Below are 12,346 nucleotides of genomic sequence, written 5' to 3'. Positions count from 1 at the left end.
GGGGACGATAAAAAAGCAGCTAAGACTTAGAAAAGATGTGTGGAAATGGTTGTACAAAGTAATCCATCTAAAAAAACCCACTCTCCCTAGCACCACTAAAGCTGCAGTAGCATTATACAAGTGACAAAAGTGATAAACTGGCAGTCCTAGCTGAGGTAACTACAGCACAGGAAGGGCTTAAGGCACTTTGAAAGCAAGGCTACTATGTTAAACATGGGAGGTATGTTAAATACCTTCATTTTATTAATACTGCACTGTAAGATTGTACAGTATCAGTGTTGCTTATTTCTTCAAGGCTTAGCATGAAATTACTGATGGAGGCTTAAATGCAAATAGGAATGTCCCACTCCATCTATTCTGTAAGAGACTGCCAGCACATCGTGAGGCTGCAGGCACAACACTGAACATATGCAGAGCGCTGTGACACAACCTTCTACCAATGATTACATTTTCTTCTAGCTCATACCTCAAGCACTTCTTCACCCGCTCTCATCTTCAGAAGATTGACAATAGCTTGGTCGCTGTAGGCTCTTACACTGGTGTTTTTGTCCTTTGTGTTATCCAGAAGTGCTTTGAGAATTGGTTTAATTGTTTGAGGATCCAGTGAGGGAAGATGGTTTTTATTTGCCCACCAAATCATCTTTTCTGCAACTAGCTTTATGTCACTGGATGAGTTCTGAAGACACTGAAGGAGACAAAGATGGACTTAAATTCAGATATACCAAGGACAGGTATTTAAAACATTAGTTTATCTTTTTTCCTAATTTAAGTATTTTAAACTATAGCTAGAAAAGCAAACAGTTTTCATCTCACAGGTATACAAGAGAGAAACTTGTCACCAACAAGTTTGAGTCAACTGTGTAACGGTAAGAGAAGATCAAGCTTTGAAAACAAGACACCTTTTCAAAAGAAAACTTCTAAAAACATGGTTAATGACAGTCACACACTTCTCTTATCTGTTTCAGGAAATTACAATGACCACCAAGTGCAGCAAAAGTTGATAGTGGTACCACCTCTCTAAGATACACGCCATCAGTGGCAACGACCAAGTCAAACTGATTGGAGTATAAGGTGCATTTCAACAGCAGATTTCATTTAAAAATACAAAAAAAATTAGAACTTTGTATTTTTGATTTATAGTCAACACATCTAAAACATGGAAGCTAACATCTGAATCTCAGCTGCATTATTAATACTGTGATAAAGGTATTGTGACATTTGTGAGATAAATTTTATATTTTATTACAATATTATGATACAAATTAATATATAAATGTAGGATTTCAAGCAAAAAGTCTGCACTGAAGAATGATGGCCTGCATCATGTCAACTTGCATGTTTGATAGATTTTTCAAGTAAATTAAAAAGGAACATAAAACCTGAAAAGGTAACACATTTTTATTTACAGTAAAGATGACAGACAAAATAAAAAGCAGCTCTCCTGCTCCAGCACTACCCCTCATTCTATCTTCCCCTATCTTTTCTAATATGTTAAAAACATCCTGAGGTTCTGATATTCAAAATTCAGGGACACTTGGTGGGCAGGGAGGGAACAAAACAAACAGGGGAAAAAAAAAGCAGACACCAAAAAAAACAACCACCAAGAAAGAATGGAATTTTGAGGTCGAATATTTGAATAGCTATGAATTGAAAAACTGAAAAAAGCATTAACTTCAGTACTCTCTTTTATATTAGTCTTTCGGAGATACTGCCTGCCACAACAGTGAAAGACAAAGAATACTGCAGCAAAACCAGGTAAGGTGAGAGCTTGTACTTAATGCATTTCTAGCAAAGGCCCTTTGACCTTTAGCAACCTTAAAAAACTGACAACTTCCCCCCACGTTTCTCTGGTCCTCTGCTAGCTGTTTGTTACTGCAAAGGAAAAAATGAATTCCTAATAATCAAACTCGATGTTTACCACACAAAGATCAGAAGTCACATTTCCATATTACAGCAGGGATAGTGGTATTGTATTCACAACTGCAAAGCAGGCTGATAAAGTGATTCTGTCTGTACTTTGCCACAAAAAGAAATGCCTAGATTTTCAGGGATTGGGGGATTTAGAGCTTCCCAAGATAAGGCAACCAAGCTTTCAGTTTTCAGGTTGGGTTACCACACAGAAATTTGATAAAGAAAACCCCTGTGAGTTAGCTCAAAGAAAGATCATGTGAGAACAACGCCAGGTAGTTATCAGAAACTTTTACCTTAATAAAGAGGTTGGAAAGTTTTGGAGGCAGGTTCCCTCCTCCTTCCATGTGGTATTTCATAAGAAAGCCCATCCCTCTGATGCCACTAACTGCAATGGGAATCTTCAACATAAAAACAAAAATTGGTATTACTACAGCAGAGTACAACAGCCTTTATAACTAGGCTAATGGTCTGGTAAGCTTTTGCAGAAGGCTAAAATGAAAAAAAAGTAGCATGCAAAGCAGGAGAACATTGGGTTAATGTTATTGTGTAATACCGTGAACAAAATCATAATGTGATTATGAGCCACACAGAATAAGGCAGCAGGACCCACAGAGCCCCCAGGTTCCCTACATCAAATTACTCATTCAACCCTAGATTTAAAATCTTCCTCCTAAAATTAAATATTTGCACTTCTTGAAAACGTGGCCCGTGCATGAGATCTTTAATAGAGAAACAGAAATGTAGATTACTCCCAATGAAAGCTACTCTGCAGTTAAAGATTATTTAATCTTTACCTCCACAGGGATCAGCACTCAAAAGAATCAGAACAGTTGTGCAATTTCACTATAAAAACCACATCTAGCCAAGGGAGAATCTTCACATTGTGCTTGGGGATTTTTGCTCTGTTTGGTAACGCAGAGACCCTGCACACCTTTTAAAATCACTCCCTTTTAAAATCACAAGCGCCTGCAACAGAACTCACCCACTCTCACCTAGGACTTACCCTGTCAGCAGTGGCATTGCTAAGGATCATCTCCTGAACGCTGTTGTAGTATTTGGGGGAGCACAGCCTGCTAGGAGCCACGTTTACAGCCACGGAGAGAGCCAGGCTCCGTCCATGTCTCACCATCCAGTCAACGCCAGAGACATCTGCTGCAAAGGAAATAAAGGAACAATAGCAAAGCTGCTATTCATTCCTCTTCATCTAGGAAAGCTTTTGTTAGTTTGTCAATTCACTTCCATAAAACGAAATAATAAGCAGCATCTAAAGCAATGCCTTGATTCCTCCACTCCTTCCCAAAAGCCATACAAACAGGGCTAAAAATGCACTGCATCTATCAGATAGGAACACCTAGGCAGATGTGGAAACCAGACACAAAGAAGTGACTGTTGGTCAACCCAGTTACTTCTGATGGTCTCGGTCACATATAATTAGCCTCACATCACTTAGTGCATGAAGGAACTTGGCATCAGAATTGCACAAGCTTTGACTCTCTAATAAAATTGCAAAAGTCATCTGTAATTTGAAACCAGCTAACGGATTCTCTTTTTAATTCCATAGGAGAGCAATCCCGTAGCACTCCCAACCACTGTGAGTTCCTACAAAACTCATGCTTTATCTAACTTGGAGGCAAATTAGTTAATCCTCCAAAAGCACCTGAAGTCACCAGATGTGGTCTGCAACAAGCATAAGCCAATCTAAGATCACAGTGTCATCAAAAAAGGTGGAATGGCCCTCCTGTCCACCCTGCCTGAACATCCTGTCACCTCCCATCCACTGCATCTGCACTAGCAATCACTCAGACGTGCTGGTACTTCCATCCACTCATCTGAAAAAAAGTATGGGTAACCCCAAATTACAACCACCACCTTGCACTCAACTGTGTACCCAGGTGTACAAATGAACAGCCACAAGCAGAGAAAAGTACAAGAAAATCTAGAGTGGAGATTCAGGTTTAAGATAAAGAACCTAAATAATTAGTGACAAAGTTTTCCTGAACCAATGGCTAGGAAGGAATCTTCTGCTTTCAGAATCAGTTCTAGTCACCGTAAACAGCTTCACCTACCCAGTAAGTGCTGGTGAAGAACAGTACCAAGCTCGTCTTCTGACAGAAATGCACACAGTTCTGCTAAGCAGCCAGCTGAGGCCATGCGGGTGGCATCCTAACGAGGAAAGGAAGAAAAGAGTAACACCCATTGAGCTCACTACACATCAGAGATAAGCAGCAGGAAGAGTAAGTGACAGAAGATAATATGAAATAAAAAGAGGAGAAAATAAGTAATATTAGTAGTATTTCACTCTTGCTCCCTGTGGATTTCTGTCAGTTTGCAAGGTTTCTTGTACATAATGGAACTTAAAGCCAAATCCACAGTCAAAGAAGCCAACAGAGACTGAAGAACTACAGACCTTATATAAATTCTCATTTTTTAAATGGAAAAGTCATAAAGATTAAGGTGAATGTTTTTAAAAAAAATGTGTTTCGATTCACAGTCTAGAAAGTAAGCATTACTTCTAGCCATCTCTATATGAGTTTATCTCTCTGATAAACTCACACTACTTTTAAATTAAAGCTTCCAGGCTTTTGTCATTTTGGCTTGCTTATATGACCATCCCAACACCACTCACTCCTCTCCACCCTGAAGCTTACTATCCAGTGGGAATTTTTCAATTCTTCCATTTCTAGCATGCCAACAGTTGCACAGATTAAAACGTAAGGAAGAAATTACTAAATGATTAATTGTAATCTCACAGATGATACTGTTGTGATCTGTCATATACAGAAGACCCTATATTAAACTTGAGAGCTTCTTGCTTGTTGGAGAAAAATCTACCATTATCTGAAAAATTTCTCACACTACGTGATAAACCCCACCTGAGAGCCTACAAATACACATATGTGCATACAGTGGAGGTATTGCAAGTTTTCTCCAAGATGAAAAACAAATCCTAACTTCAGAGCTGCCTCAAACACGTTGATGAGGAGCTGCAGGTCAAACCCACATACAGGGTTGCTAAGGAAACATTAAACGCTCAGATTTTCAGAGCTACCAGCGACTGGCTAGGAATCTCTAATTCTTGCAACTGACTCTCAGCTAACACACTACTGGGCTCCAATGAGATTGATTTTACAGACTGTATTCAGCTTAGGGAGTAATGCCCAACCACATGCTTTACATAAGTTTCTTTCCACTCTATCATTAGTAATTTCCCCCAGAAGTTGTTTTAGGAAGTAATTCTGTTAGAAAGCTCAGATTTTAAATTTGAGAATAAGACTGTCTACAGCAGGGATCCTTCAGCTGGCTGAAGCAGTACCTCATCATGTCCCAGCATCCCTAGAAGCACCGTGCTGATATTCTTCCTAATTGCAGCATCTACTTTTGCACCAGCTCCTCGTGTTACAAACCGCAGAGCTTGCAGCATTGTGTCCCTAGAAATGATCACAACGTATAGTCAGACACTGTCTCTCCCCCCACCCTAAAGAAGAAATTGAGCTCTGGATACCTGGAACAGTTTCTTACACAGCAATTACACTAATTTGCCTTACAGTTCAGGAGACTGATGCTCTCTCTGCACTGCTGAAAACGCCATACTAGAGAGTATTTCCATGTTTATGTACTTGTGCCTGTCTGTTACACCATAATGTATTTTCTGACTATTCAAACATTTAAAACTTTATCAAATCAGGAAGTTCATTTCTTAGGGATCTGTGCACACAGGATATAAGAAGAGCTGCACTACTTCAGGTCAGACTGACAACTGATACAGTCTTGTATGTCAAAGCATGCTGCAGGGGGTTGCTGTGCGGTGTGCAGGAGAGAGGAGAACCGGGCAATGCTTCCCCTGGTACACTGCCACAGCTTAGCTTCTGACCTAGGAAATCCCTATCATCCACATTCTTTGTTTTACAGCCCTTGATTAACAGACAGCTGCTTTCACTAATAAGTAAATCTTAATCAGGGTTTCTGTTCATTCATCCTAGCCCTTTCTTTCACCCTTAGTAAGCAGGAAGGTCTGAGACATCACCTACGGCTTACCTGATGGCAGAGTCATCACTGGAACGAATTCCATTCAGTAGCTCTGTGAAGAGAGGATCCACCTTCACATGGATGACAATGAGTTTACCGAGAGCATCAGCAGCTTTAAGGCGAACAGCACGGTTTGAGTCTTGTAGAGCTTTGGTGAAGGTTGTTTGCAGTTGGGGCAAAAATGGTTTCAGGGCAATCTCAACCTGTACCAGAGATGAAAGAAAATGGTTCAGTGAAGTCTGAAACAGTGGCTAGAAATCAAAGCCAGAAAACAGCATGCCCTCTTCTATAGGAGTTAGTTATCACAAACAGCCCTTATTCAGACCTAATACACTACTAAAATAGGAAAAACACGCAACTTACATCCCTTTCAAATCTAATCTTATTTTCCGTATACTGAATTACAAGGGTAACATTGTTTTACACCACCATCAACAGCTTTTTGTATACAGAGCACTAAATAAAAGCTTGGCTCAGTTAAGGATACATAAAATGATCATCTTTGCACTTAACAATCCATAAAAATGGTGGACACAGGAGAGATTAATTACATGGTAGATTTTAATTAATCACTTGAAAGTAGGATCAGCATTTAGCAATATTTCCAAGAAGCCCAGTGATTCAAGCCTTGGGAGCTTTTTTGGTAGGCTAGAAGCTGCTGGAAGAATACAATCCAGTTACAGTGCTATTCCTAAATATCAAATCCACACCAGCAGACATCCGAGATGTATTTACATAAACAGCAACAGATATTTCTGAAGGTTACCATGGAAAATGTTCACAAATCACAGTCAATTACTTTGAATCTTACCTTAGCTAAAAGAAGACTTAATGTTTCAAGCAGAGCCACTTTCACATTCCAGCTGAACCGATCTCCCAAGATCCGAATAAGTGGCCCAGTAATGCTCACCACAGATGGTTTAAGAGCTTCAGCAGAAGTCAGCTTAATAACCAGCCCTAACGCCTTTGCTGCCTCCTCCTTCTGCTCTGGGTTACCAGTTAAAACACCTTCCCGCAGCACCAGGAGTATGGAAGTCACTCCCTGTCACGAAAGTTGGATAAGAAAGCTTTAGAAGCTAAGATGCAAAAAATATGTATCTTATTTTGCTCTTGTTATACACCAGATGCACAAACTTGGGAGAGTTTCTCTCAATTTCCTGTTGACCTTCAGCTGCCTGATTCCACATTTACAGAGATACTTTTATTTGGTTTGATTTCATGCATCTACGCCTCACTAAGCCAGTTGCTATGAGAAAAGTGGTGGCGGCTCAGGGAATTTTTAAATCAGAGAAATTTGGCACAGAAGTCCGGCACTACTCCCCCACAAAAAGCAGCCAGCGACCATGACTTACATGCGTAGCAGAATTGTCAAAGATCTTGTTACAAGAGGAGTCTTCTGTAGGGTAACTCAAGAGGAGCAGTAACCTACAGAAAGCCTCTCCAACATACAGGTTTGGAATGCCTAAACAGTCACTGCTTTTAATAGCTGTAAAGTCCTATCAATCAGTTCCCCTAGAAGGTGGGGTATTGTGGCTGTGACAAATCCACACTCATTCTGATCCTTTACCTTCTTAGGAATACAGAATCCCGGCACGTGCTCGCCTTTGGCCTCGTTCCCTACAATCCGGATATCCTTGTGCAGGTCCTCAATGAGAGCAAGCTGGTTCCCAGCATCTAATTTCTGCAGGAGAGAGGGGTAAGACAAAGATGAGGCAACATGGCAAACAGCTATTCTTTGTGAATTCTTCTCAAGTGTGTCAAGAGACAACACCTGTTTCCTCACTCCCAAAGCTGAAGTCAAGCTCATCTTACAACTCTCAAATCTTTGCAGCATTTGCAAATGCAAATGTAGTTTATAATCAAAACAAGGTTCGATTTAGGCAATATATTACCAGCTATCCCCACTTTCTGCTTGCCACCGGAACCTTTTTAAGCTGCCTCTCACCTTGGTGATGGAATTAAGTGCATCCCAGCTTTCATTCAGAACTACAGGGTTGGTATCATTAAATAGACGTATCAAGCCTGAAACCAAGCTCTTGAGATGACCAGTATAGTCTGCTTTTGTCTTGGAGCAGTAGATATTCAGAATGACAGCTGCTGCCTGTCTCATGCCCAGCTCAGGGCTGCGGGTAGCTTCTAGTAAATCTTCAGTTATAATTCTCTGTCCAGCGTCATCTTCCACAGACAGGATTACAGACTGGCAGTTTGCCATCTCCTAAAGAGTCCAAATTAACTTTACGTTAACTCTCAGATAGAACAAAGCCAGATTTAACCTCAGGTTTCCCCATGTTATCCACAGCATTATCTCTTAGACAAATACTACAACATATCCCACTTGCTAATTGTTTCTCATTAACAAGCTGGTCACATCACTATTAAAGTCTCAGTTCAAACCTGGAGCAGAGATAGGTATATAACCAACTCTCAGAATTTAACAAGTGACCAAACTGTGCTGAACTGATCGCTGCACAAGTCACTCTCCAGCTGCAGAAGGGCTAATTTACAAAAATTAGAATAGCTCAGTCTCCCCTATCTTATTCACCCATCAGAGACTGTGGGTCTTGTGACAAAACATTTTTTTGAGTTGGGTAGTTTAATGCTGTGCGTCATAATACTAATGACAAGCATGCCTGTGGGTATATTGGAGATCTCCAGGCAGACTTGGGGCCAGAAGCTGAGCTAATGGGCATCTACAGCAGACAAACGGACTCTGTCACTACCATTCCTAATTCACTAACTTATGTACATGACTATCAGCAACTACAACTCCAGGATGTTCTCTGGAGTCCAAATACCAGATGTTTCAAAAGGCAGGACAGGAGGAGTGCTGCACGCAAAATAGGAGATTTCTTCCCTTCAGCCCTTTAACCTCTCAGTCTTCTATACCAAGAATAAATATAAAGTTAAGTAGACACTCTGGCAGTTCTCCAAGAATAAGTAAACTGAGAACTATATCTTGTTGCAGGCCAAAGAGACTTTTATATGGATACAAATAGATCTGGAAAGCATACGTTTTTTCAACTCACAATATGTCACCAGGCAAAAAGACTCATCTTGAAGAAGCTAATGGACCGAATTAAAACATGCAATCTGTGAATCTAGAGAACACAGATTCTGTGCTGGGAAGTAAACCCGAAGCTCTATCTTCAGGCAACCTGTCATAACAAAGAGCTGAGCTGTGCTACTTGCCAATTGCTCTTCACTGGTCCCCAGCTTCTCTTTCAGCGCAGACATCATAGCAGGCAGGATGACACTCAAGTGTCGTGTCAGAGCATCCCCTGCCACTGATGAGAGGAAAGCTAGCACACGGGTGTTCACAGGGGGAGTTGTCAGCTAAAAAACACAAACGCACAAACAAAAGAGATAAATAGAAAGTTTTTTCAGAAGGAATCTCATTTCATCTACAACATGAAAAATTTCTAAGTATAAATGCATCACAACCCAAATGACAATGTTTTGAACATAAAATCAGAAGAAAATGTCAAACTGCTTTTCCTTTTGGCATATCAGTCCAAAGAAAACTGGCAGCAAGCAGAGGAAAAAGCACAGTTCTGATGTTTAAAATTTGTTTCCAATTGTACCTTTGGCACCAAATAAGGTAGCACCACACGGCTCTTGACAGCCATAACTTGTTTAAGACCATCCACAGCAAAGTCAGATGTCTCTTCATTATCCTATAGGGAAAGATAAAGTTACAAACCTGAGAGATGCTTTGTGACACACCAAGCTAAACCCTATTTCAAGTGACAATTTCCCATGCGATCATATAACCAACATGCAAGTCCTTCTATCTCAATACGCTTTCGTATTATATAGCAAAAACCCAAACCAAGCTCTTCTGTCACATCAGAAAGATTTTCTGTATCGGGCATGGTGGCCAAGCAACTCAAGCAGGTGACAGCAGTTCCCTAGCAGGGCCAGATATAGCAATTCTTACGCTTATGCTTCAGCCACAGACCTTCCATACCAGTGGCTACGATGACACCATGGAGGAGACAAAATAGAGCTGCTGTTCCCTGGAAGGTCTGCCACTACAACCCTGCTTCTCTAAGCTAATTGTTCAAAACCTGTCCCACAACATCATTAAACAAGTTCTTGACTAATGTTGAGCAATGCTTACCAGCTGCTTCAGCAAAAATGGCAGGATATCTTCAAGAGCTTGATGTCCAATTGTTGAGTGTAGCTGTTCAAATGTTTTAGCTGCAGCCTCTCGGACTTCTTCCAGAGGGTCACAAAGTGCTTTTCGCACTGTAGGAACTAGGGACTCGGAGAAAACCAGTACCTAGAGACGTAGAGATAAAATTACAGAATCTCTAAAGCACAACAGACACATGCATCTCAGTAAAGTAGCAAAGAATGCAGAATTTGCACAACAAACTAAATTGCAGTTTGCTTGAAATATATTGGAAGAGAAGCAGGACTAATCAACACAAATAGCTGCAGTGCTCTAAGGCTACCTAGTGGATGATTTCTATTACTGTATCTCATAAAAGTCAGAGCTGTGCAAGGTTTTAAATTTACCAGCAGATATAAATGCATACATTTTCCTGAACAGCAACTCATGTTAGTTATAAACCCTGAATTCAGTCCATAAAACAAGCCCAGCAATAGCTGTATTGTTCTGTTTCAACTGTGATACAGCATCGTAACATAAATATCTAGGAAACTGGAGATTTCACATTCCACATAAAACTTACCGCATCCCTGCTGGTAGATTTCATTATCTCACTCAACCCAATGCAGACTCCTTGCCTCTCATCACTCTTGTCTGACCTCAGTCCATCTTCCAGAATAGGAATGATTTCAGGAAGGATCTTCTCTCCTAACTTTCGGACAAGGTCTCCTAATGTCCGTGCTGCAACCTGTCCCCAGAAGTTTATTAATTAACTGCTTTCTTGTTTTATAAAACTTCAGAAGGTGAACTGTGAGCAAATTATAACTTTTGACTATAAACTACTGTTCACAGTATAGACAGAGTAGTAGGAATGTAAACATTACTGTTATAAACAGCCACAGAAGAATAGTTCTACTGTCATCACAGTTGCCTACAGCAAAGAGAGAACTCAGACATACTCATGCTCAGAGCAATTAAATTAATGACAGCTTTGGAGTGATTTATAGAAAATAATTATCCTGTGTTCCTCAGGAATTAGTTTGTATGGTCACCTGCAGTAACAGGAGGGCATTACTCAATTTCTCACCGTTCGCTTATCTGCACAAGTACTGGCCAAGAATTTCAGCAGAAGCCCAAAGAGGGTTGGCAAAATTTCACGCAGCGTGCGAGGAGTGTTTGAGACTACAATCTTCCAGACATGTAAGGAGGCCTGACGCACTACCAGCTGGGTGTCAGAGCGGCCCATGTACAGCCCTGCCAGCACCCTGTTCCTTCTCTCCACACCAAGAGCATTAATAATAGCCTGAAAAGGAATATCACAAAATTGTATTATCCACTCCTGAAACTTCTAAAAAGAACAAAATACATGATTATCCAATATCTCTTTCCAGCAGGCTTTCATGCCAATTAAAATAAATAAATAAATAAAGGCACAACAGACAAGAACAGCTTTACCTTGTTAGACTGGGCTGTTCCAAAGTTGTCATCCTCTGAGGCAGTTTCTGTGGTCATTTTTCCAGTGACTCCTGAGATATGGAATAGAAGATCTCCAAGGAGCTGAACTGAGCTAAACCTGACAACAGGAGCAAGTCAAGTGTTACAAAGAGGGTGTTCAGGGGGTACCTGTCCAAATATGACAGTACGTCGAATAACAGACGTGAGCAAAATAAAAGGCAAAGAGCTAGGTCAGCACTGACATGCTGCATGGGCCAATATGCAAGATCAGTCTGCCTACATGAGTGAGAAGCAGCACTCCACATTTCCATACACAGGAGAACAGTAACTCAGCATTTTGAAAAATTAAAAACAGTATATGAGGGCTACATACTGCCACATCAACTGCCTTGGAAGTGCATTTCAGAGTCACCGCCAGAATTAATAATCTGGTAGGACTGCTTTGCAAGTACCAGGAAACCTGATCCACAGCTGGCAGGGCTTTGCAGACTCAGTGCTATAAGGCATCATATTCAAATCAACAAGCAAAGAGAGACACTTGGTTTTGCTTCCAAGGGAGGTGTCTGCATTTCATTGAGGAGCAACATACGAGTCTAAATCACACCAGTTTTTCAACTATGGAAGAGAAATGTCTGTGGACAAGACGATTATCCCTTACCTTATCCTCCACAAGTCATCGAACAGGCCATCCTCAAGCTGTGGCAGGAGAAGTGCAATGGCAGTCTCAGCATACATACTTATGATTCTCTGGCCAGCGCGCAGGGCAGTGTCCCGCACAAACTCATTCTCGTCTGCCAATGCCTGAACAGAGACAGAAGTGTCTGTGAAAGTTGGGGGTTT

At 40.8% G+C, this 12,346-nt stretch overlaps 1 protein-coding gene across 2 annotated transcripts in view; it reads right to left on the bottom strand.

The window, feature by feature from the left end:
* Window positions 1-12,346, bottom strand: part of GCN1 (GCN1 activator of EIF2AK4) — a 43,116-nt gene that overhangs the window by 828 nt on the left and 29,942 nt on the right. The window contains exons 42-57 of one of the 2 annotated variants that reach the window (XM_033001384.2): window positions 12,165-12,307; window positions 11,507-11,624; window positions 11,139-11,354; window positions 10,635-10,799; window positions 10,058-10,219; window positions 9,519-9,611; window positions 9,127-9,270; window positions 7,883-8,152; window positions 7,505-7,618; window positions 6,749-6,979; window positions 5,947-6,140; window positions 5,225-5,339; window positions 3,978-4,074; window positions 2,915-3,063; window positions 2,205-2,309; window positions 467-685 (exon numbers count right to left, since the gene is read on the bottom strand). In XM_033001384.2, coding sequence (XP_032857275.2) covers window positions 467-685; window positions 2,205-2,309; window positions 2,915-3,063; window positions 3,978-4,074; window positions 5,225-5,339; window positions 5,947-6,140; window positions 6,749-6,979; window positions 7,505-7,618; window positions 7,883-8,152; window positions 9,127-9,270; window positions 9,519-9,611; window positions 10,058-10,219; window positions 10,635-10,799; window positions 11,139-11,354; window positions 11,507-11,624; window positions 12,165-12,307 — 2,535 coding nt within the window. The remainder of the gene's footprint in view (window positions 1-466; window positions 686-2,204; window positions 2,310-2,914; window positions 3,064-3,977; window positions 4,075-5,224; window positions 5,340-5,946; window positions 6,141-6,748; window positions 6,980-7,504; window positions 7,619-7,882; window positions 8,153-9,126; window positions 9,271-9,518; window positions 9,612-10,057; window positions 10,220-10,634; window positions 10,800-11,138; window positions 11,355-11,506; window positions 11,625-12,164; window positions 12,308-12,346) is intronic. The other variant, XM_042805157.1, reaches the window with a different exon arrangement.

This window comes from Tyto alba, unplaced genomic scaffold, assembly GCF_018691265.1.
Source record: "Tyto alba isolate M040663 unplaced genomic scaffold, T.alba_DEE_v4.0 Super-Scaffold_44, whole genome shotgun sequence".
NCBI lineage: Eukaryota > Metazoa > Chordata > Aves > Strigiformes > Tytonidae > Tyto > Tyto alba.
This window is presented reverse-complemented; position numbering and strand designations above follow the sequence as displayed.